General features: G+C 39.2%; 1 protein-coding gene across 2 annotated transcripts in view; it reads left to right on the forward strand.

Annotated features, from left to right (window-relative positions):
- Positions 1–19571, forward strand: part of ZCCHC2 (zinc finger CCHC-type containing 2) — a 44318-nt gene extending 24747 nt beyond the window's left edge. Inside the window, exons 6-14 of one of the 2 annotated variants that reach the window (XM_005526469.2) lie at positions 276–370; positions 3977–4060; positions 5958–6015; positions 8761–8899; positions 10412–10476; positions 11327–11421; positions 14244–14372; positions 15061–16569; positions 17569–19571. In XM_005526469.2, the coding sequence (XP_005526526.2) occupies positions 276–370; positions 3977–4060; positions 5958–6015; positions 8761–8899; positions 10412–10476; positions 11327–11421; positions 14244–14372; positions 15061–16569; positions 17569–17636 (2242 nt within the window). In that variant the 3' untranslated portion in view covers positions 17637–19571. The remainder of the gene's footprint in view (positions 1–275; positions 371–3976; positions 4061–5957; positions 6016–8760; positions 8900–10411; positions 10477–11326; positions 11422–14243; positions 14373–15060; positions 16570–17568) is intronic. The other variant, XM_014255593.2, reaches the window with a different exon arrangement.
- The last annotated feature ends 1037 nt before the right edge of the window (positions 19572–20608 follow it).

The following is a 20608-nucleotide window of genomic DNA, read 5'->3' on the forward strand; positions in this document are numbered from 1 at the left end:
TATTTGAATTGGGATGACTCAAAAGCACTTACCTTTTTAAATTAAAAAAAATCATAGTACCCATTTCTTATATTGGCTGTACTGCAAGCTTATACTATCACTTAACAGCAAAGCGCAGAAGTAGTGTTTAACATTGTTTATGCTCAATGTGCAATTTGAAGGGTTTGGACTTCTTAAGAACTTCCCATTTTGATTTTAAATGGTACTGTAGTAAATTTTTGTGTTCTTCGTATGACTCTGTTATGTAGTTAAAAAAACTCTCATTTAAATTTCAGGCAGCTATTTTCAAATACATCGCAAGCTTTTCTGCAGAATCAGAGAGTATACAACTTCTTCCAATCAATTTCATCAGAATCTTTGCACACTCACAGTAAGAAATATCCTAATACTGTTTTATATAATGAGAAGTCTATAAAAAGCTATTCTTGCTGCTGTGCCTAAGTACAGTTTTATAATTTTGTGTTGTATTTGACAATACTGGTTGTATTTGACCTCCGGGTCAATGAATAGTTTTTTGAGCAGGTACTCATACTTTCGACAGTGGTAACATGCTATGTAGCATCAGCTTGCCTTCCTTCCCCTGCCCCTTCCCCTGCCCCTTCCCCTGCCCCTTCCCCTGCCCCTTCCCCTGCCCCTTCCCCTGCCCCTTCCCCTGCCCCTTCCCCTGCCCCTTCCCCTGCCCCTTCCCCTGCCCCTTCCCCTGCCCCTTCCCCTGCCCCTTCCCCTGCCCCTTCCCCTTCCCCGTCCCCTTCCCCTGCCCCTTCCCCTGCCCCTTCCCCTGCCCCTGCCCCTGCCCCTGCCCCTGCCCCTGCCCCTGCCCCTGCCCCTGCCCCTGCCCCTGCCCCTGCCCCTGCCCCTGCCCCTGCCCCTGCCCCTGCCCCTGCCCCTGCCCCTGCCCCTGCCCCTGCCCCTGCCCCTGCCCCTGCCCCTGCCCCTGCCCCCTCCCCTTTCAACAGTTTGGCACTTCTTCCTTTCTCAAAATCTTCAATTTTGGAACAAAAGGTTTGAACTGACCTGAAAAATCACATCTGCCTTTTTTCTTTTGTCAATTAAGCATCTGTCTTGATATTTAAACTAATATTTGTTTTGAGTACATCAATGATGGGATGTCCCTAGTTTCAGAACATACAGAATTGTGTTCCAGCATTTGCATTGCAGAGATTTCTTTGGTGGCCCTCTTAACCTATTTATGTAGTACAGTTGTTTGTGCAACCAAAGCTTGGTTTCTCTATATGGATGTGATCTTTGTTTCCATTGAATCTTTTATTCTTTCAGTGCATGTTATACACCATGACAATTGAGGCACTGTCTGTATTGCCACTGCCTCAGAAGTTGCCAAAGATCTTAGTAAGGGATTGAATAGATTGGAGGTTCCAAACAGAGGGCTCATATTCGTTTGGAAAAAACAGAGGAATGACAGCTGACTTTAGTTTGAAATGGTGTGTGTGATCTGTGACAAATATATTCTTTCCATGATGAGACAGAAGCACTGTAGTTAGGGTAGAAGCTATAGGTCACTTTCTAACATTTTTAGTAGCACCTTGTACATTCTTACATGGCAGTTTTGTGAAAACGTTAAGCTAATAACAATCAGGATGATTTTAGAACTGGCTGGAATTTACGGCTGTAAAGATTGACACCTCTCTTGTACTGCTATTGTACTGAAAGGCTGCATGGGGAGGAAAGAGTTTCCAAAATCCACAAAGATTCATGTTAACGATGGGCACACTGGACAGTGTGCGTATTTTAGACTGTAGACTGCATCTGGTTGGGAAGGACTTGCAAATGCATTGCTGTACATGGTGGTAATTTGAAATGGTTTCAAAAAAGAACCAGTGTTAAGTTTGATCAAGACAGACTTGACTGGGCAGAAGTGATCTGCAGGGTGGGTAGATCAGGAGAATAGACAAATGTCAATTCTGTCTGAAGTCCTACAGATTACAAAGTGATCTTAAATGTGAGATAATTTTTGTAATAATAAATAAGTACATGAAAGTTCATGGGGATTTGTCAGATGTAGAATGCATGACAGACAGGATGAGAAACTTAATTGTTTAGCAGGGAGGAGGAGAGACTCAAATGGAAGATGATTCAAGTCTTCGAATAGCAAAGAGTCGTAATGTAAAGAGGATGATCTGTTCTCTCTGATGGATAAGACAGAAAGCACTAGGCTTAACTTCTTATGAGGAAGATTGGGACCAGGGGCAGGCAAGAGGCTGGTGATTACCAGACAAGTCCAGAGTAGTGAGGCAGGTCTGAGGTCAAGGTGGGAAAATAAGTCAGTAGGTCAGGGTTAAGAACAGGGCGAGCAAGATTCATGTCTAGGCACAGGTGTGCAGACAGTGTACCCCAGGCAAGGGCCTGAGCTCAAATGCGGCTCCTGAGCCAAAGGATGGAGGCCCTGGGTGAGGCGTCTGCCAGTTCTTTTCCCAGCAGTCACTCCCCAAATTGCAAAACTGCAGTGTACCAGATTGGATCTTCACCTGTGGGCACGTGAAGCCCTTGGGAGAGCAGGGAAGAGTTGCAAAGCCCATTGGCACAATTCAGGCCCTGACATTGAGTTAGATATTAAGAAAACATTTGGTGAAGAGAATTAGTGTGATAAATTTAGGCATAGCTGTTTTTCTTTTGAGAAGGGGGCACTGGATGACTTTTAGGGTAGCTCAGAGTCACATTTCCTGTGGTGGAGGCTAATAGAAGCTGTACTAAGACAGAAGTACTCACACTACCTGTTGTCAAAATCACCCCAGTTAAGTGATGCGTGAGGGGGTTTTTTATTGTTGGTTTTTGCATTTTTCTATGTTTCCTGTTTGGGATTCCTGTAATCCTGCTACTTGTTAATGCGAGTTAGTCATAGTGGCACGTTTTGCATGACAGTGTTGGGAAAGGAAGCATATATTTAAGAAAAATCTCATGTAGTTCTTGAATAGAACATGCAGAATGAATTGACAGACAAAGCATTTGTGGCTTAAGTTGGTCTTCAGTTGATATATAGTCAGGGATAAAAATACCTTTTCACAGAAATACAAAGTTTTTTAGGAAAATCTATGTGGAATTGAATTCTGTGTTTGGTGAAAGGCTTTATACCTGAAATAATAGTTGGGATCTCACACTGAGTATTCAGTAAGCTTAATTTATGCTGCTATGGTTCCATTAAAGAGGAAATCAATTAGCTCCCTCCTGGTTCATAAATTCAGTTGTTTAGACAATTTTTCAGGTTGGAGTAGACATGAGAGCATAATCTCTGGGGATTTAGTATCTTCCATGCACATGATATTCAGAAGGATCTTCTTATTGATGTTTCAAGCTCCTAAGAAACAGCTTTCAGATGCTTTTACCTGCACTAACTTGTAACTTTTTGAGAGGGAAAGAGTAGACTCTTAGAGTTAGATCCTTTAACAAACGAAGTCCTTTCTCAGAGCATGGAAGTGGTAGTTCTGCAACAAAACTGTGAATATTATTCCTGCTTCTTTTTCATCCTGTCTGGCATAAAAAGGCAAAACTGGTGTGTGAAGACTGTGCTTAAGGGCACTAGAAGACTTTAGCCCAAATTAGGTCTCTTTTGGCAGATGAATGATTTGACAGTGGAGGAGTATAATTTGTTGCAGAAGAATGCTAGTAACTGTCATTGCTCTCCTCCCATTTCCTGTTGTAACACAAAATGATTGAAGAAAAATCTGAAGTGCAGCATAGTAGGAATATCTCTTAATAATTTTCATGATCACAGCCTTTTGAAATTGTACTATAGGATTAAAATTATTTTCAACACTATTTTCTTCAAAATAAAAGTATCTCTTAAGAGGCCTTACTCTTGGAGATGGCCTGCTTTGAAGGAGGCAATGTTCAGATTGCTGCCAAATGCAAACCAATAGGTTCAGTCTTCCATTTCCCTAGCTTCCAGTTTAGTGAAAACATTCAGCAACTGTGCGGTTGTTCGAGCTCTATAAAGTTACTACGTGAACTTTATTCTCTGCAGGTAACTTACAACCCTCTTTGAAGACGGTTAAGACAGCAGAACACTTCAAGGAGGACAGTTCAGAAGCTTCAAGTCAGGAGGAAGGTAGTTGTGTACTCAAAGGTGGTTCTTTGAGATATTTTACCACATTCAGTTCTGGAAATCATACACTTGACTGATTTCTTCATTGGTATAAAGTGGTACAAAAATTGAATTAAATCTGCTGTGCAAATGAAGAATTTTTGTGTACTTTCAGCAGTTTCCTTAAGAGGTTGCTCTGTAATTCAAGAAGTGGCAGTGTTCATAGAGAGCTTGAATGCAGAAGTTCACAGCTGTGCTGAACAACCAGGAATATATATTTCACAATTGAAATAATCTTGAGCCAAGATGATTCATGGAGTTTCATTATTATTTTCATTATTTATAGACTTTTCATAGTCTTTGCCTATTTATTCTTCAGTTACCAGGGTTCAGAGTTAAGCGCAGTATTTCAAGGGTTGCAGACTGTTTTACATTAAATATGCCAAATTTGTTTAGCCTCTAGTTTTACACAGAAAGGAGTAAGTTTTCTTGTTCTTATTCGTAACCTATGCTGCTTTGATACTCTGGGCTGTTACTAAGTTTGGGACTGTAGTGAGTATTGATTACAGTCTGAAATCTGGTGTTTTTCAAATGCCTCAAAAACAGTTCACACATTGGAAGCAGCAGCCTGGTGTTTGGTCAGTAGTTTCATTCTGAAAGGAACAGCAAGCCGGTTTTGCAATGTTTTTGGAAGGAAATAAATATAATCTCCTGGTAGGTGGAAAGGATGGGAAAGGGGACTGATGTGTGAACATGGACCACTGAACACTTATGCTGGCTTTCAAGTAATGACAACACTCTTATCCTCTTTCACATTAATAACTCATAAGAAGTTTGCTGTTGAACTTGTATGGATTCAGTAATCTACATATGCAGTTTGAGCAGCTTTTTCTTATGAAAATAATCATTGCCATATTCTTTAGAGTTCAGAACACACCAAGTAAATTTACAATTTTGATCAAATAGTCTTTTATATATTGTTCTTAAAAATACATAAATCTCTTCACCTGGTGAAACTACATATGCATTTCAGAACACCTTTTGTACCATTTTGGTGTTTACCAGAAGTTTAAAAATCATTAGTTTTTTTCTCAAAATTTTAAACTATAATTTGGACTTACGTGTAGCGTTGAGAGGAGTTCAGTCAAAAGCATAAGTACCAAGAATACCAAGATCATCAATAAGTGGAATTAAGGAAAGTTGCTTTTGCTAAAATTTAATAGTTGCCTTAAAGAAAAGGGTAGACTGTGTCTCTAAAGTTCTTAGTTTTTTTTCATAGACTCTTAGAATGGTTTGGGTTGGAAGCAATCTTAAAGTTCCAAACCATCCGCCACAGGCAGGGAACCTTCCACTCTACCAGGTTACTTAGATCACCACCCAGCCTGGCCTTGGAGGCAGTATTTCTTTTTGTCAGATGTAATTTGTAAAGTTTTACTTGCATAGTGAATTTTCAGGTTCAGAATGCAGTACTTTAGTGTAGGACTGGTCTTTGTGTGCTAGTCAGAATGTGTTACAAAGTTTTGCGATTAATTTCAGTAGTTCAGAGGAAATTACAAAATGTTGTATTTTTTTCTGACTCATTCCTTTCCTCTCTCTCTATTCTTTCGTACTGGGTGATACTCAGTCATGCATTCAGTGCTTAGAATTAAATACAGAGATGAGCAAACATTAGCATTGTCATGGTTCCTCTCTTTCATTCTTCTGTGAAATGGAAGGTAAAGTCTTGTTTATATCATCTGTACAAACTGATTTGTCTTTTATGCACCTGCCAATTTCAGCACTGTAAATTAAGCCTGGCTGTTTAATGAAGATGTCTTCTGCTATGTGCCTGATAGTGATGGAAAGGTGAATTTGCTGGATTGATTTAAAAGATTAAATAGAATTGCTGTTGAAATTTGGCTTTGTTTTTTTTTTTTTCCAGATGTAATGCAACACACAGCAGTTCACAAGAAGCATAATGGAAAAAGTCCTGTTGCCAAGTAGGTACTAGGATGTAATGTGACCATGTTACATGTCTGAACTTCCATTTCTTAGTGCTTTGAGAGTATGTGTCCTTCTAGATTAAAGCTTGTTTGTGGAGCTTTTGTTTGGTGGGGTGTTCTGGTCTTATTTTTATTGTCTGGGAGGTTGTTACTAACTTAATCTCTATTAGAAAAATAGTTCAGAAGACTATTTCTAAATCTTTCTAAATAGGAAAAATACATGCCATAGAGATTGCTATTACTCATAAACACAAATCAAAACATCAGTTCAAATAGTGAAGATGCACAAAATTTAGGACAGAAGAGCTATCCAAATTTTGTGAATCTTCACTATTTGAATTGATATTTTGATTTGTGTTTATGAGTAGTAGCTGTCTCTATAGCATGTGTTTTTCCTATGTGCACATACCCCCATGCTTGTACTGAAAATTTTCAGTGCTGTTGATTTGAAGCTTAAGTAACCTCAGAGAAGAGCTTATAGGTGAAGGTAGTCCATTGTTGCCCTTGCTTACTGGCATATGCATGCACAGCTAGCTTGCTGGTTTGTGTCCATTGTAAGTGGAACCAGTTCCTAACCATATTTAAGTAGTTTACATATGCCTTCAGATCCCTGAAGTACCTAGTGTGAATTAACTCATTAATGTATTTTGATTAAAAACTTAAGATATGTTTGCACATAGTTGTGCAATAATTGAATTAAATTAAGGGAAAGAAATGGATACGAAATTTATTGGGATTTACAGTTTTGTTCAGTGTTGATTTATCTGTAAAAGGTATTTATCTTGTGGTGAAAATGTACCTGGAATTCCAGTAATTAGAATATAAACATAGCACAGAACAGTTGGTTAAGGTCCACAGATCTTTTAACAGACAAAATTCTTGTGAATTTACCACAAGACAAGTTAGTGGTTTGTGTCTGTTTTGGTTTTTAACTCCCCTTCTTTCAGCGTATATTTCCTCAAGAAGAAAGTGTCATCTTGACAAAATCTGCGATTACACTGGTGGATATACATACAGCCTACTACAAAGTCATCAGAACAGGATTCAAAATTAGTAGCTTATAGTTATTAATACAGAAACTGTCTTTTTTTTATTCATTGTACAATGAATTATACTAAAGTTGACTGTAGTTTAGGGTCTATCTTTTAGGTAGGAAAGAGAGGAACAGACATTTCCATAAAGTCCTGAGAAAGAAACTCCTTTAGTTAACTGTTATTTTCTGTTTATCTAAGAGGGGGAAATGTGTTTACTTCTTGACTGCTAGGGGTCTGTTAGTCCTCTCCTGTTTGGTTTATGTGTCTGTCTCCTTAAAATCTATGCCTGTTGTTGATGGGTTGTAAAGAAATGACACTGAATTAAACTTTTCTCTTTTAAATATGCATAAAACTGTTTGGAGTCACAAGCAGTTCATCTCAAATAGCAGCGGTACACCGTGCATCTGTCTACCTCTTGTTTTCATTCAGAATTGCAGCCTTACTCTTGAGAGGTTCAAAAATTTACTGGTAGGAATGAGATCACACATACAAAACAAAAACTTCAGCCATACTACAGTTTCCATGAATTGACTGCAAATTTGGCAGTGAAATAATTTATCTCCACTTGGTAGAAGTTTATAAAGTGACCTTGCTTCCATCTTTGCAGTCAGGGGCTTACATCTGTCTTTTGGGACCTTCTTGGGTTCTTGCCATTAATTTTTTTTATATTCTGTTGTGTATCTTTTAAGTAGTTTGAGCCCTTACTCACAGAGGTATTTGATAAGTAGCTACTGGAACTTCAGCATGTCTTGTGCTTTCAAGTGAGCTGGATTTTTGCCATCATGGGAACTGAGTAACATTTCATATTGCAGTAACCTTTCTGAAGCCACTTGCCAACAGCCCTGAATTAAAAGGCATTTTCAATTATCACCATAAGTATTTAGATAAGAATTTAAAAGTGTTAACTCCTTTTTTCTTTTTTTCTTTTGCATCCAGCCAGCAGTAAGGCATGTTTTTGTATGAGGCACGAAAAGATTATGGATCCCTGTGCCCTACTGACTCTGTCAGAACCCTGACTGTTTTTTCAGCAGCTTTTGTTTACCAGTGGTCTCAGACCTAGTTGAGCATTGCTTCTGACCAGCTGCTGTAGAGCAAAGCTTCAGTGGAAATCACTGTGAAGTCCAAAGTAAATTCCAAGTGCAACTCCCCTCTCCCTGCACTACTCAAAACTAGCATTCATGAAGGTAAAAATGCAAAGCAAGTTAACTATTTTGAAATTGAAACAAACACAGCTGCAGTATGATCTGTAGTAACTGTGTGCTCCTTTCTTTAATTATCTCATGAAATCTGAAACAGGGATTACAAAGTAATTCTGGTTTTGTCATTAATGTTAAGAAAGAAGATTAATTCAGAATACATTGCTATCTGGAATATTTCCACACATCTGGTATGAAAATAGTGAAGTTTTTATGTGTAGAAGTATCCAATGAAACTCTTCCCTCAATTACTGTTTTCTACAAATTCTGTTGTTCTGAATTCTACAGCAAATTATAGTAGACAAATGAAAAAGGAACTCAAATTATGGTCAGATCATAACTTTAGAGCACAAGAACTGCTGTAATTTACATCTTTTAAATCTCTTGAAAATTCCTAGGGTTTTCTGAAAGCAAAATATCCCAACATGGTGTGAAATATGTATGTTGGTAAGAAAAGCCTGCAGGTTTGTTCATATCAGCATAACTTTGGGGTTTGTTTTTTTTTTTTTCAGCAGCACTAGCAGTGCAAAATGTTCTTCACTGGATAGCCTTAACATACAGCACTCGGAGCAGAATGGGGTGATGGACTGGAGAAGGAAAAGCTGTATTGTCCAGCAGCACCCAGAGCACTGTAGTAACCTACTTGACCAGGTGTGTTACTGTTTATTCTTTAAAACCATATTCTGAGACATTTGAGAAGTCTTCCCACTACACATGATGAGATTTAGCTTTTAAAAGATGAAATGTGCTCTTAAAATTGTACAAAATAAGTGTTGAAGTTGCTACTGACTTAACTTGATTAGAAAATGCTTCATAATTCCTTACCACTGTCTCAGAAAGCTGAATATTTTGTTAATGAATTTGTAAAATAAAATTTCCCAGCAGAATGTAAGTAATCAGAAAAGTCTAATGTTAATTTCTGATTAGGCACTTTCCTGTTACTTAAGCATTGTGATCAGAGAGGATTCTGTAACGCTTGGGCAATTTCTGTTATTGCAAGGAAGAAACTAGGAACTGTATTAGTAGCTAAATTGTGTTAATGCTACAGTAGGTACAACAAGTTAAACATTCTTTCTATCTTACCTGCATTATTTAAATAATAATTGAAAAAAGTTATTAGATGGATGCATATACACTTTGAGATTTGTGTCTCTTCAGTGCTCAATCTCATTGTGAATGTAGGTAAGCAGAATAATTATTTATAAATAAAATTATCTACTAATGAAACTGGGGGAAGGAAGCTCGCTCACTGCCTATATATGAAAAATCCAGAATATTAGAATTGCTTGATATTTGTTTTTGAGTATTTTTGAGTATTTCATACTCTTATTTATGTTTGGAATTTGGCTATTGATTGTTATGTGTGGAATAGCAAGTCAGACAAAAATAGTTTCCGTATTTCATAAAGCAGGGTAATTGAGGTTGGCTTCTAAACATGAAATGGTAGACTGCATCAAAGCTTGAAATGCTGCAAGCTTGAAGCAAGAAAAAAGCTAATTACTAAAGCAGAGGAAAAGCTATTTAAAGGAAGACCAGATACAATGATTTGGACAGAGATTATTTCAGAATTTTCATAAATTTTACTACCTTGCCAAATATGAGTTGTTAATAACAGTTAGTGATAGTATACATGAAAAATTGTGTAGGTCCTATGTTTTTCTTATGTGCTTGTATGCTGTATTCTACAGTTTAGTTTAGCAGCTTAAACCTCCAGTTTAAGGCTAGGTACCTGCTTGTCACTACATAGAAGTAATTTGTCACATGTACTTCTTACTCCCAACTATCAAATGATTCCATTTATATCAATAAATTTAGTAGCTCCTTAAGCTTGGTGATGGTTCTTTATAGCAGGTGTGTGATGAAATACATTTGGTTTTATCCTCTAGAGGAAGAACAGTATGCAAACAATAATTTGATTGATATATCTGGCATACTTGCAAGTAGTAATTTGCTGAGTGTTTTGCTGATTCTCATGTAAACACAAGACATGATGCATTATTTTACAGGCTCAGATGCACTGAACAAGTGGTTTTTTTGGTGGTTATAGCACCTATGAGCACACTACTCTTGGAGTTGTGGACCTGTTGGTCTAGAAAAGGTGCTTTCTTGGCTTTGATAAACCACTTCTGTTGCTTGACGGGCGTCTTTGTATTTTCTGTCTAGCACACAGTGGAAAAACGAAGTCTGTCTGCAGTAAGCAAGAAGAAAGGAAAACCACAGCTGGAGAAGTAGGTTTCCAATGTAACCAGTAATCCAGAAATGAAGTGTAATGCATTCACTCTGATGAACAGAGTCTGCAGTCGATTAGGTGCTTTTATTTGCTGTGGTGGCACAAGAGCTGGTATAGTGTGAAGCTAAACTACATAAAAATCCTTATTTTCTCTTCTGTAAAGAAATAACTTGAAAAATAGAATTTAAGTGAATGTGCTCATTTCTCAAAATATTGCTTGATATTTAATAAAAAGATGGAGTAGAAGTACGTTCTAAACCAATACTAAATTGCCTTTTTCCCTTTATATTTAATTGAAACTTAAAAGGTGTAAAGCTATCCGGAATATACTGAAAATCAAATGAGGGTTGATAGCAACCTTTAACATTATGAAGTGGGTGGTAACTGGCTGTAATGTCATATTGAAGATAATTTGCACATCAGAGGGCTTCAGAACTTCCTGCAGGCTACACAGTTCTGTACTGTGAGAAGTGAAAGCACTTCTACCTTTACCTAATACTCTGCCTACTTCCAAGTTTCCAGATGCTATTATGCTAGACTGGTGTAGGGCTGCATTACACAAATCAGCTTTCTAAAATTACTTTTGCACCACTTCCTTTTTGGTGTCTTTCCTTATATAGATCTTCGTTCACAGTGTTTAGTAACACTGCTTGCAGATTTAGTTCCTGGTATATTGCACCAGCAGCCTCTATTTAATTGTTCATTATTTAAGTTTGTTTTTGTATCTGTTAAATACACATTTCTGGCCTGGAGTCACTGCCTTTGTTTCCAATGTCATTCTGTGTTCATTCATGGTTGGTTATTTGTGCTCATGCATTTGCAAAAAAGCCATGAAATTATTTACACAGGGAGAAAGCAAAGAAAACTGACTGCAGGTTGACTAGCAGGAGCAATGGAGTTCGAGTTGCACCGTCACAGCACATCCGTACTGGGACAGCAAAAGGTAAGGCGCTTTTTCCAAAGCTGTTAGTAAGAAGCAGAACTTGCAGCTGATTTATTCAAAGCCTTCTGTAAAGGGGAAAGCACAAGTCTGAAAAACGTTCTGGTGCAAGTCTTTTGGCAGCCTAATTTGTGCTTTCACTTGCTCTATAAACACACTAGACTCAGTCTTCTGTATCAAATTGCTTGGGGTATGTCTCTTCATACGTAGATAGCAAAATACTAGTGAAGTCTCTGTACGTTGGCTTATGGGCTGGAGTAATTGCACAAACAGCTACTGTTGGGCTATTTCCATTTGAAATTTAGCAGTCTGAGTGTGTGCATATGGAGCATCTTGCCATTAGCGTCCTCTTTCCAACCTACTAGTTTCTTCATCTGTTGTGTAATGTATAAGATACCTGTATAAAATCTGTGGTGTGAACCACTGATAAGCTGTAGTGTTTAAACCAAGTGACCACTGATCTACAACACAGAGCTGTGTATGCTGCCCGAGCAGAGTTTTCAGATTAGGGTAATCCTAAATGTGGTGTCTTGGTCAAGACTTGTGTACATCAGTCAATTGTAAGAGAAAATTAAATTTGTGTCCTTTAGTAAACTGAGTCTCCAAGCTTTATTACAAATTTCTGAAGGACTATGTTACTCATTGACTTTGCCATCATGTTTTCTAAATTCACGATATCAGTTCCGACCTTGTCTTTCTTCTCATGACAGAAGGTTGAAAAAGAGTTCGCCTTTTTCTACACCACCTAATTGGCCTAAGTGTTTAAAGAACTCTTGAAAGTGCCTTGTATTTCTGTTGCTTCCACTTGTGATACAATCTTGCTTAAGCTTTTATTCTTTCTTTTCACTGCTTCTTACCTTGGAGAGTTCCAGCTGGATCCTGTTCTGAATTGTTTGTGTTTTATGGGCAGGTGTTTTTACCTTCTACAAAAAGCATTTGACTAAAACTTTAAGAATTCACTGTTCACAAACTTAGCAAAACTAGAATAATTTTGGAAAGCTCTAGTTAAGTGCCGTTAAGCAGAAAACACTCTACAGCAGAGTTCTGCTGCATACATTTCTGATTGATTACTGTTTCTGTTGTCAGGCAAAGCGCACTGAGCTTTTATCAACTGATGATGACTTTAGGAGATAATACAGTGGTGCTTAAGGGGCAACCTTATCACTCTCTACAACCACCTCAAAGGAGGGTGTAGCCAGGTGGGGATCGGTTTCTTCTCCCAGGAAACCAGCAACAGGAGGAGAGGACACAGACTTAAACTGTGCCACGGGTAGTTTAGGCTAGACATTAGAAAAAAAATTGTCACAGAAAGAACATGGGCTGCCCAGGGAAGGGATGCAGTTGCCATTCCTGGAGGTGTTTTTAAAAAGACTGGATATGTGGCACTTGATGCCTTGATTTAGTTGATAAGGTGATGTTAGGCATACGTTGGACTTGATGATCTCGGAGGTCTTTTCCAACCTAGTTGATTCTCTGATTCTGCAAAGTTAGTAGGGAATGCTTTTCCATAGGACTTCTGTTTGCTTTCTACCCACCACTCTACAGATGTGAAATTGCCTCCTGTTAACTGTTGGCTGGTTTAAAAAGAAGCTGGAACCCTCAGAGGCTGGAAGCCATTAAATCCTGCTTAGAGATGAGCTTTCAACCCACGTATAAACAGCAAAATGTCTTTTGAGATACTTATTGGAGATACAGTCTAAGGGAAAAAATAAGTCTGAACTCTGCCTAGGTTTATATATCCAGACTTGGTTTGAAATGCCCTATTTCGAGACTGTGATTCTTAACTGCATCATGTTTTCTTTCATTTTCTCCTCCCTATTTTGAGCTTGTCTGAAGCATTAGTTAGTTACAAAGGTAACTTTTAAGACTTGATAGTTTGTGACTAGCACTTTAGACTCTGGCTCTTAGTGATCTCAGGTTCACGTGGGGGCTCCAGGTTATATTAGATGTTCAAAGTACTTGTTAAAATAATTTAAGCAATTATGGGTTTAATCCAGGAAATTAGTTCAAGAATTGAAGCATTAAGGCAACTTTTCGATGAGCCATCTCAACCTGTTACACTTCTAGTAGCAATAAAAAATGAGTATAAATTATAATTATCATTATAATAAATGCTCTTAATTTTTGTCCTGAAGTTTCGCTAACCAAGGTTTTGCAGGCTGGGGTTTCCAGCTAGTGTCTGTCATAGATTCTGAGAGAGGGTGAATTCTTCTTCCCCTCTGAGGCTGAACTTGAAAGCCAAACCATAGCAGCTGCCCACCCTGAAAGCTGGTTTCCAGCAAATGAGTGTCCTGTGATCCATTCAGAATTTAGAAAACAATTTACCACTTTTTCAATTCTCCTGTTTTTCTATGAATAGGGTTTGTTGATAAAGTTTGGTTAAAGCCTGTTCTAGAAGAGTGAGTTGTGAAGTGGTGCATTGTTTTGCCATGTCCTGCTGAGTTAGCTTTCTGCCTGTATCACTGAGGAGCACTGCAGCTCTGCCAGCAGAAATGCTGGATTGCTACTGTTCAGGGGAAATCAGTGTTGGAACACAGCCTGGTATTAACATCACAGCAGTCATTCAGGATTATCATTCTTTTCACTGCTTTGCATAAATATCAATTTTCTGTATCACCTTCTTTAACACCAAGGATTCACTGATCACAAATCTAGGGATGAGACCAGTCCTGAGTGCTGGGAATGGAAGTGATAGGAATACAAGGGACAGATGCAATTAAGTAGGAACAGACTAAAATCTCAACTAGCTTGAAATGTGAGAAAACCAAAATAACCTCACTTCCATACACTGAGATGAAAAATAAACTGACAACTTGTATTTTTAGATCTGAATTTGGATGCTGGATCTGGTCATGATACGTGTGGAGAAACATCATCTGAAAGTTACAGCTCTCCTTCTAGTCCACGACATGATGGGCGGGAAAGCTTTGATAGTGAAGAAGAAAAAGACAGAGGTTGTATTTGTGGAGAGTGTGCATGAATGCCTTTATTCCTAGACTAATCTCTTTGTTGCATTTCTTTTAGTAAGTTTTTCAGTTTGATTAGGTACTTTGTTTTCTGAACTAGGCACAGAATACATTTTTCTTTGCGGATTTTATGATTGGGCGGTTTGAGGGCTTCTAGCACTGTTTAAATACCATTGAATTTTATTTTACCATATGTCATAATGTTTTGGCCTCAGTGATCCAGCTCTCTTGAGAAATTTCTACAGTACAATAATGTGGAAAACTTTGTCATGGAAGGGGCTGGGTTTATATGAAATTATGTGTGGCATGTCCGGGAGCTCTGTCTTTTTGTACTGACAGTTTGCCACTCCTTCCAAATTTAAATAGGCTGTGTTAATATCCTTCTAGACAGATGAAAATTCCTAATTCACTCTGTGTCCTACTCTTTGCATTTGCAGATACACACGAGTCAAAAACACAGTAGCTAGTTGGGCAGGTGGATGTAGGCAAGTCATGAAGATGGACCTAGCTTAATTTGGATGAATGAAAAGAATCTGGAAGTTGTCACAGTTTGGGAAGACATAACTATCATTCATGTCATCAAACTCAATAGGTTTTATATGGGTAAACGAGCCCAGGGCATGATTCTCTGTTGCTTGAGATTCATTCTGATTGACAAATGCTTTTGTCCCCACAGATACAGACAGCAATTCTGAGGACTCTGGGAATCAAAATACAACCAGGTTTACAGGCTACAGTGCTGTCAGTTCATCAAATATGAACAAATCATCTGCTCAGATCTCTTCAGTGAATAATGAAAATGGGAGCCTTTCAGAAGATCCTTTGAATGCAAAGTTCCAGCATATTTCCTTCATGCCTGCCTTACACTGTGTGATGCACAGCGCTGCCCAAAAGCCTGAAGCAGTTGTCCCACCACCCATATCTGCAGATGGTAAAACCATGGGAATGCTGGTTACCACACCTGTTGCTGTCTCGCCAGTAAGAGAGTCTGCAAATTCCCCTCCTGCAGGAATGGGCCCAGTGACCTCTGGTGAACCTGAGAAACGCCTTGAGCTCATGGCTTCCCCTTTGCCAGTCCCATCCTCTTTCCTTCCACATTCTGTCCAGCCTGGTAGCCCTGCTTTGCATTTGGCAATACATAGGTTGAAAATCCCCTCTCCACAGGGGTCATCAGAAAGTTGCACAGTTAATGGACCACAGCAGCCGACAGGAAACTTAAGTATTGGATCACCAAATACTGCCTTTATCCCAGTCCACAATCCAGGTAGTTTCCCAGGATCCCCAGTTCCTACTACAGATCCCATCACAAAACCTGCATCCCAGGTGGTAGGACTGAATCAAATGGTGCCTCACATTGAGGGAAACCCAGGAGCAATCCCTCAGCCTACCAATCTCAAGGTAGTTCTTCCAGCAGCTGGTCTCTCCACAGCAGCACCGCCACCTCCACCAGCTTCGTACGCTTTGCCAGGCAGCCCTCACGCTACCAGTGTGTTGCCCAACCAGAATACAAACGTGCTGAGCACTGGAGCAACTTCCTCACCACCTCAGTCCGCTGGCCTCGGTGTTGGTCAGGTCCAGTCCACTGTTCCTCCTGCAATCCCAACGCACACGCCAGGCCCTGCCCCCAGCCCGAGCCCTGCTCTGACACACAGCACTGCACAGAGTGACAGCACATCCTACATAAACGCTGTTGGGAATAATAACACTAACGGGACAATGTTACCTCCGCAGCAGTTGGGATCTGGCCCTTGCGGTTCTTGCGGACGTAGGTGTAGCTGTGGGACCAATGGCAGCCTTCAGATTAATAGCTATTTTTATCATAACCCACTTCATGGACAAGTCTACAGAGTTCCATCTTTCTTCACTCTGCCATCACTTTGCAATGGCAGCTACCTCAATCAAGCACATCAAAGCAATGGAACACAACTTCCGTTCTTCCTGCCTCAGTCTCCGTATGCAAACGGGCTTATGCATGACCCAGTGATGGGGAGCCAAGCCAACTATGGTATGCAGCAGATGGCAGGATTTGGGAGGTTCTATCCTGTATATCCAGCACCTAACGTAGTTGCCAACACAAATGGGTCGGGACCCAAGAAGAATGGGAACGTTTCATGTTACAATTGTGGTGTAAGTGGACACTATGCGCAGGACTGTAAGCAGTCATCCATGGAGGCCAGTCAACAAGGTAATCATGATAACTCCCAGCGGACTTGCTTTTGAGTTTAGCAGTTTCTCTTTACCTTTCTGAATGTGCTGTTTCTGGTCTTGCAGAAAGGTGTGCGTGCGTGTGTATGTTTCGTGTAAATGGTTGTGCACTAGTGACCTGCTCTAAAACTGCAAAGTATCCTATCTCTGCCTGAAAATCTTGTAGAACAGTGCGAGGGAACGGGGTTCACAGCGTGAAGTTGAAAATGGGTTCAGAGCTGGAAAGTCAAATGATACCAGTCCTAAATTGTCATTCTTTTCTCACTGGTTTGGTTTTGGCATTATGTTGAGACTTGCATGTTGTTTCAGTTTTCCCATTCCCATTCAGTGGGGTGCTTTTTGAGAGAATTCACTGGCAAAATGTGAAAGATACCAATTATTGTCTATGATATGGCCTTGGATTCCTAAAATTTCTGAGAATTGAAAGAAAAACCAATAGACTAGCCATTTGATATTTAACGTTTTCTAGGGCTTACCTTTGCACAATCGGCTGTCCTTGTGTACCCTGTCATGCAATACATTTAACTTTTCAGACGAGTTGCAGCAAAAAGGCAGAAATTGATTGGAACTAAATATAAAAGGAATAGCTTCCATTTCTCTCTCTGTCCAGAAGAATGGGGAAAATGCAGGGTTTGCATTGAGCACAAGCTATTTTTGATTCCTGCCCTTGTTCCCATTCTGACTTTAGTAGTTTGATTGGACCAGAACAGGAAAGATGAACCTTGATGGGGGACCATCTTTTATTTTCATTTTTCCAGTAAAGCTCAAGTCCTATATCTACACTCTATATATTTTTTTTAAAACGTACAGTTCTAGCAAGAGGATGAAAGAAAATAGGATAAAGTCTGAGGACCTACTTTAAAAGGACTGGAGGATGATAGTGCCTTTTGAAGAGCATGTCCATTTTGATACCTTGTAGTGGTTTTGTAATCCATTTTAATTGTGAGCAGTGACTTAGTAGTTCTCTTTCCTGTTTTAGGCACTTACAGACTGAGATACGCACCTCCCCCTCCCCCTTCCAATGATACCTTGGATTCTGCAGACTGAAACAAGTAAACATTGCCTACTTAAACTGAAGCTTGGGAAATTGGGGGAAGGTGTGTGTGGGAGGGGGAGGTTGGTCTTGTGTTTTGGGACATTCCCGGTTTTATATTCTTTTGGAATTTTTTATTGCTTTTGCACCTCTGTTCTGTACAAAAGAAGGAAGCTGAGTCCCTGGTCTCCTCCTGGTTCTACAAGAGGCTTGCGTAATGCATGTAATTCACACACACAGCCAAACAATCAGACAGAGCATTCGAACCATGCTTTTGCACTGAAGACTTGAGACATGTGCAATGTTTACTGCAGTTTTTAAAAAAAATTCCTCTGACCTCTGACATCACTGGTGGAGCAGCCATATGGTGAAAGAAGAAACTTGGTCATGTTCCCCACCACAATCTTCTTCCCTCCCTCCCTGTTCTCCTTATGCTGCTGTTTTCTTTTCTTTCCTTGGTTGTCCATGTGGATTTGTTGGACTTGCATGAGTGTTTAACAGTTCATACAGACCCTGCCCGTACTCTAAATTTAATGCTCATGAATTGAGGGGAGATGTTCAAACATCCTATTAGCAGAGTCCAAAGGAAAACACGATACTGTATGTGTACTATACCTGATAATAATACAGATACGCAGCTCTCGAGAGGCCCAAACAAAAGAAAATCCATAGAGCAGGAAGGGGCTGAAACTGTGTGGACTGGAACAGATTTAGAAAAATGAACGAGCTTAAATTGACAGATTTTTCTTCCCTTGTAGCTTTTTAGCCTGTATGTTCAGCAACAAAGGTGAAAAAAATGGTATGAATGTTGTACTCAGTGTGTTTGCATTTGTAATGAAAGTTGACAGCATTTTTTCCTTTTTTAAAGCTATTCTACATCGTGTCAACACAGAATGAACATTACTTGATTGAATATTTTTTTCCTGAACTATTACAGTGTTGCATTGTACTTAGAATGTAAATGTTTTATTTCAAACTCAACAAAAGCTATGGTTTTCTACAAAATAGTCAGGTATTAGTATTAGAACCTGTCTACCAAATAGAAAAGTCACTATTTTATAACAATTTACCACTATGCGTAATTACGGTATAATGTGAAAGACTGAAATGAGTGTTAAGATGGTATTAAACATGTCAGTATCATGAGTAAGTAAGTTTAATGCTGCTGTATTTTTTATTTTATTTTTAAAAGCCAATATATGTACTAAATTGCTTCCAGGTAATATTTGATTTCCTAAAGTGCACTGAGGTTATCTGGAAGATGAGTGTGTTTTTTGACTGCTGCATTCAACACCGATGAACAACTACCACTGTATATCCATAGGGTTTGGCATTCCTCACAGTTCATGGCAGAAATGGTTTTTTTCTTAAAATCAGACCCAGTGTCCGGTAGAGGGATGAAATAAAAATCAGTCTTTGGTTCAACCGTCTAATAAATTGCTAAACAAAAAACTTGAAGAAAAAAGAAAAAAAAAAGCTTGATTACTACATTTCTTCATAGGTAGCATTTATATTTCTAGCACCAGTGTACATTTTGAAACTTTTTTCTTGGGGGAGGGGGGGAAGGGGAGGGAGGTAGATGAAAGCTTTAATTTAAAAAAAAAAAAAAAGTTTAAGTAGTAAATGAAAATTATTTTGATTAAAATTTTTATTTGATCTGGGTATTTTTGGACCACTTGAAATGAATGAACTGCGTTTGAGTTGAAGTGAGGGTGTTAAACCACCAATGGACTTGTATTGTGAATTACCTGCCAGTTGTACTTTATGGAACTTATTTTATGATTTAAAATACTGTACTGTAAATAGGAGGTATGTTACCTTCTCTTTATTTGTATGTTTACCATATACTTTGATATTTGAAATGTACTGGAAAGGTCACTTATATTTCTAGAAGAGATTGGATTTTATGCAACCTTTTTCCTTGAATTAACAGCAATAAAAAAAAAGAAAAAAAGTACCTGTGTGCCTGTACTGTCCTTTATCACTGCGAATGATGAATCAGTGCTGCTGGGTATAGGGATGGGATCATGGAGGGTTTTGGCAGGCTACCATTTAGGCTGGAATTTGTCGCTATTGAGACAAAGCCAAGAGTATTTGACTTAAACTGTGCTCAGTGTTGTGTCCAAAGTCAAGATGCTGTATCTCGATTTAAACTTCTTTAAGATATAGGGGATCTCCTGGTAGAAATAGGTCATCCTTGTGTGATAGACCCAGGACTTGGACCTCAACCCTTTCAGAACAGGTAAGCCTATCCTAACCTGATGGCTCCTGGATTTGGGCTAAAATCCAGGTTGAACACATTTTTGTTTTTTCACTTTCATGCAAATAATGTGTGTCCTAAGTGACCAGAAAGTGAGATCTTCTATTGATAAAATAAATGGAAGGGTAACAGGAGTTGCTGGGAGTATGGAAGAAGCTTAGAAAAATTTGCCTGCTTGCAGGGCAGTTGAAGAGTCTGATAGGAATGTAGTTCTGGATGTGCTCAGGTTGTACTTAGGAAGAGAAGGGTACTGAGGACTCATCCCACTCTGCTGTAAAGAGTACTTCTGATTCCTACTACTAAGCTGCAGTTTATCTATGGAGCCAAGGGCCACAGACTGTCTTGGATTTTTATCCCAGATTACTCCCCAGAACAACCTACTTCTGGAGAAACCAGTTCAGAGGATGAGGAGGTGAAAGTTGCCCATGGACCCAGCCTTTCTTTTTCAGGACAGTTCCCCTAATGGTGGTGGGGTATTGAGCCCAGGAGTCACACAGACACCGTCACACAGCTTCCATTGCCACAAGTGCTCTGCGTCCCTTCTCTGGGCTCAAGGGAGTGCAAACACCTGTCTAAGGAGTTCATAAATTGTGCTAATACTCTGAAAATGCCATCTGCTACTTACAGTGCCTTCTTGAGTTGCTGGCATACTCATTTGCCTCTGTGCTGCAAGCAGCCCTGACTTTGACAGATCCTGGCTGGATTCAATTCAGAAATGTAAAAATA

Source organism: Pseudopodoces humilis, chromosome 1 (assembly GCF_049639895.1).
Source record: "Pseudopodoces humilis isolate 2021_Gansu_Grassland_sample_001 chromosome 1, ASM4963989v1, whole genome shotgun sequence".
In the NCBI taxonomy this organism is placed as follows: Eukaryota; Metazoa; Chordata; class Aves; order Passeriformes; family Paridae; genus Pseudopodoces; species Pseudopodoces humilis.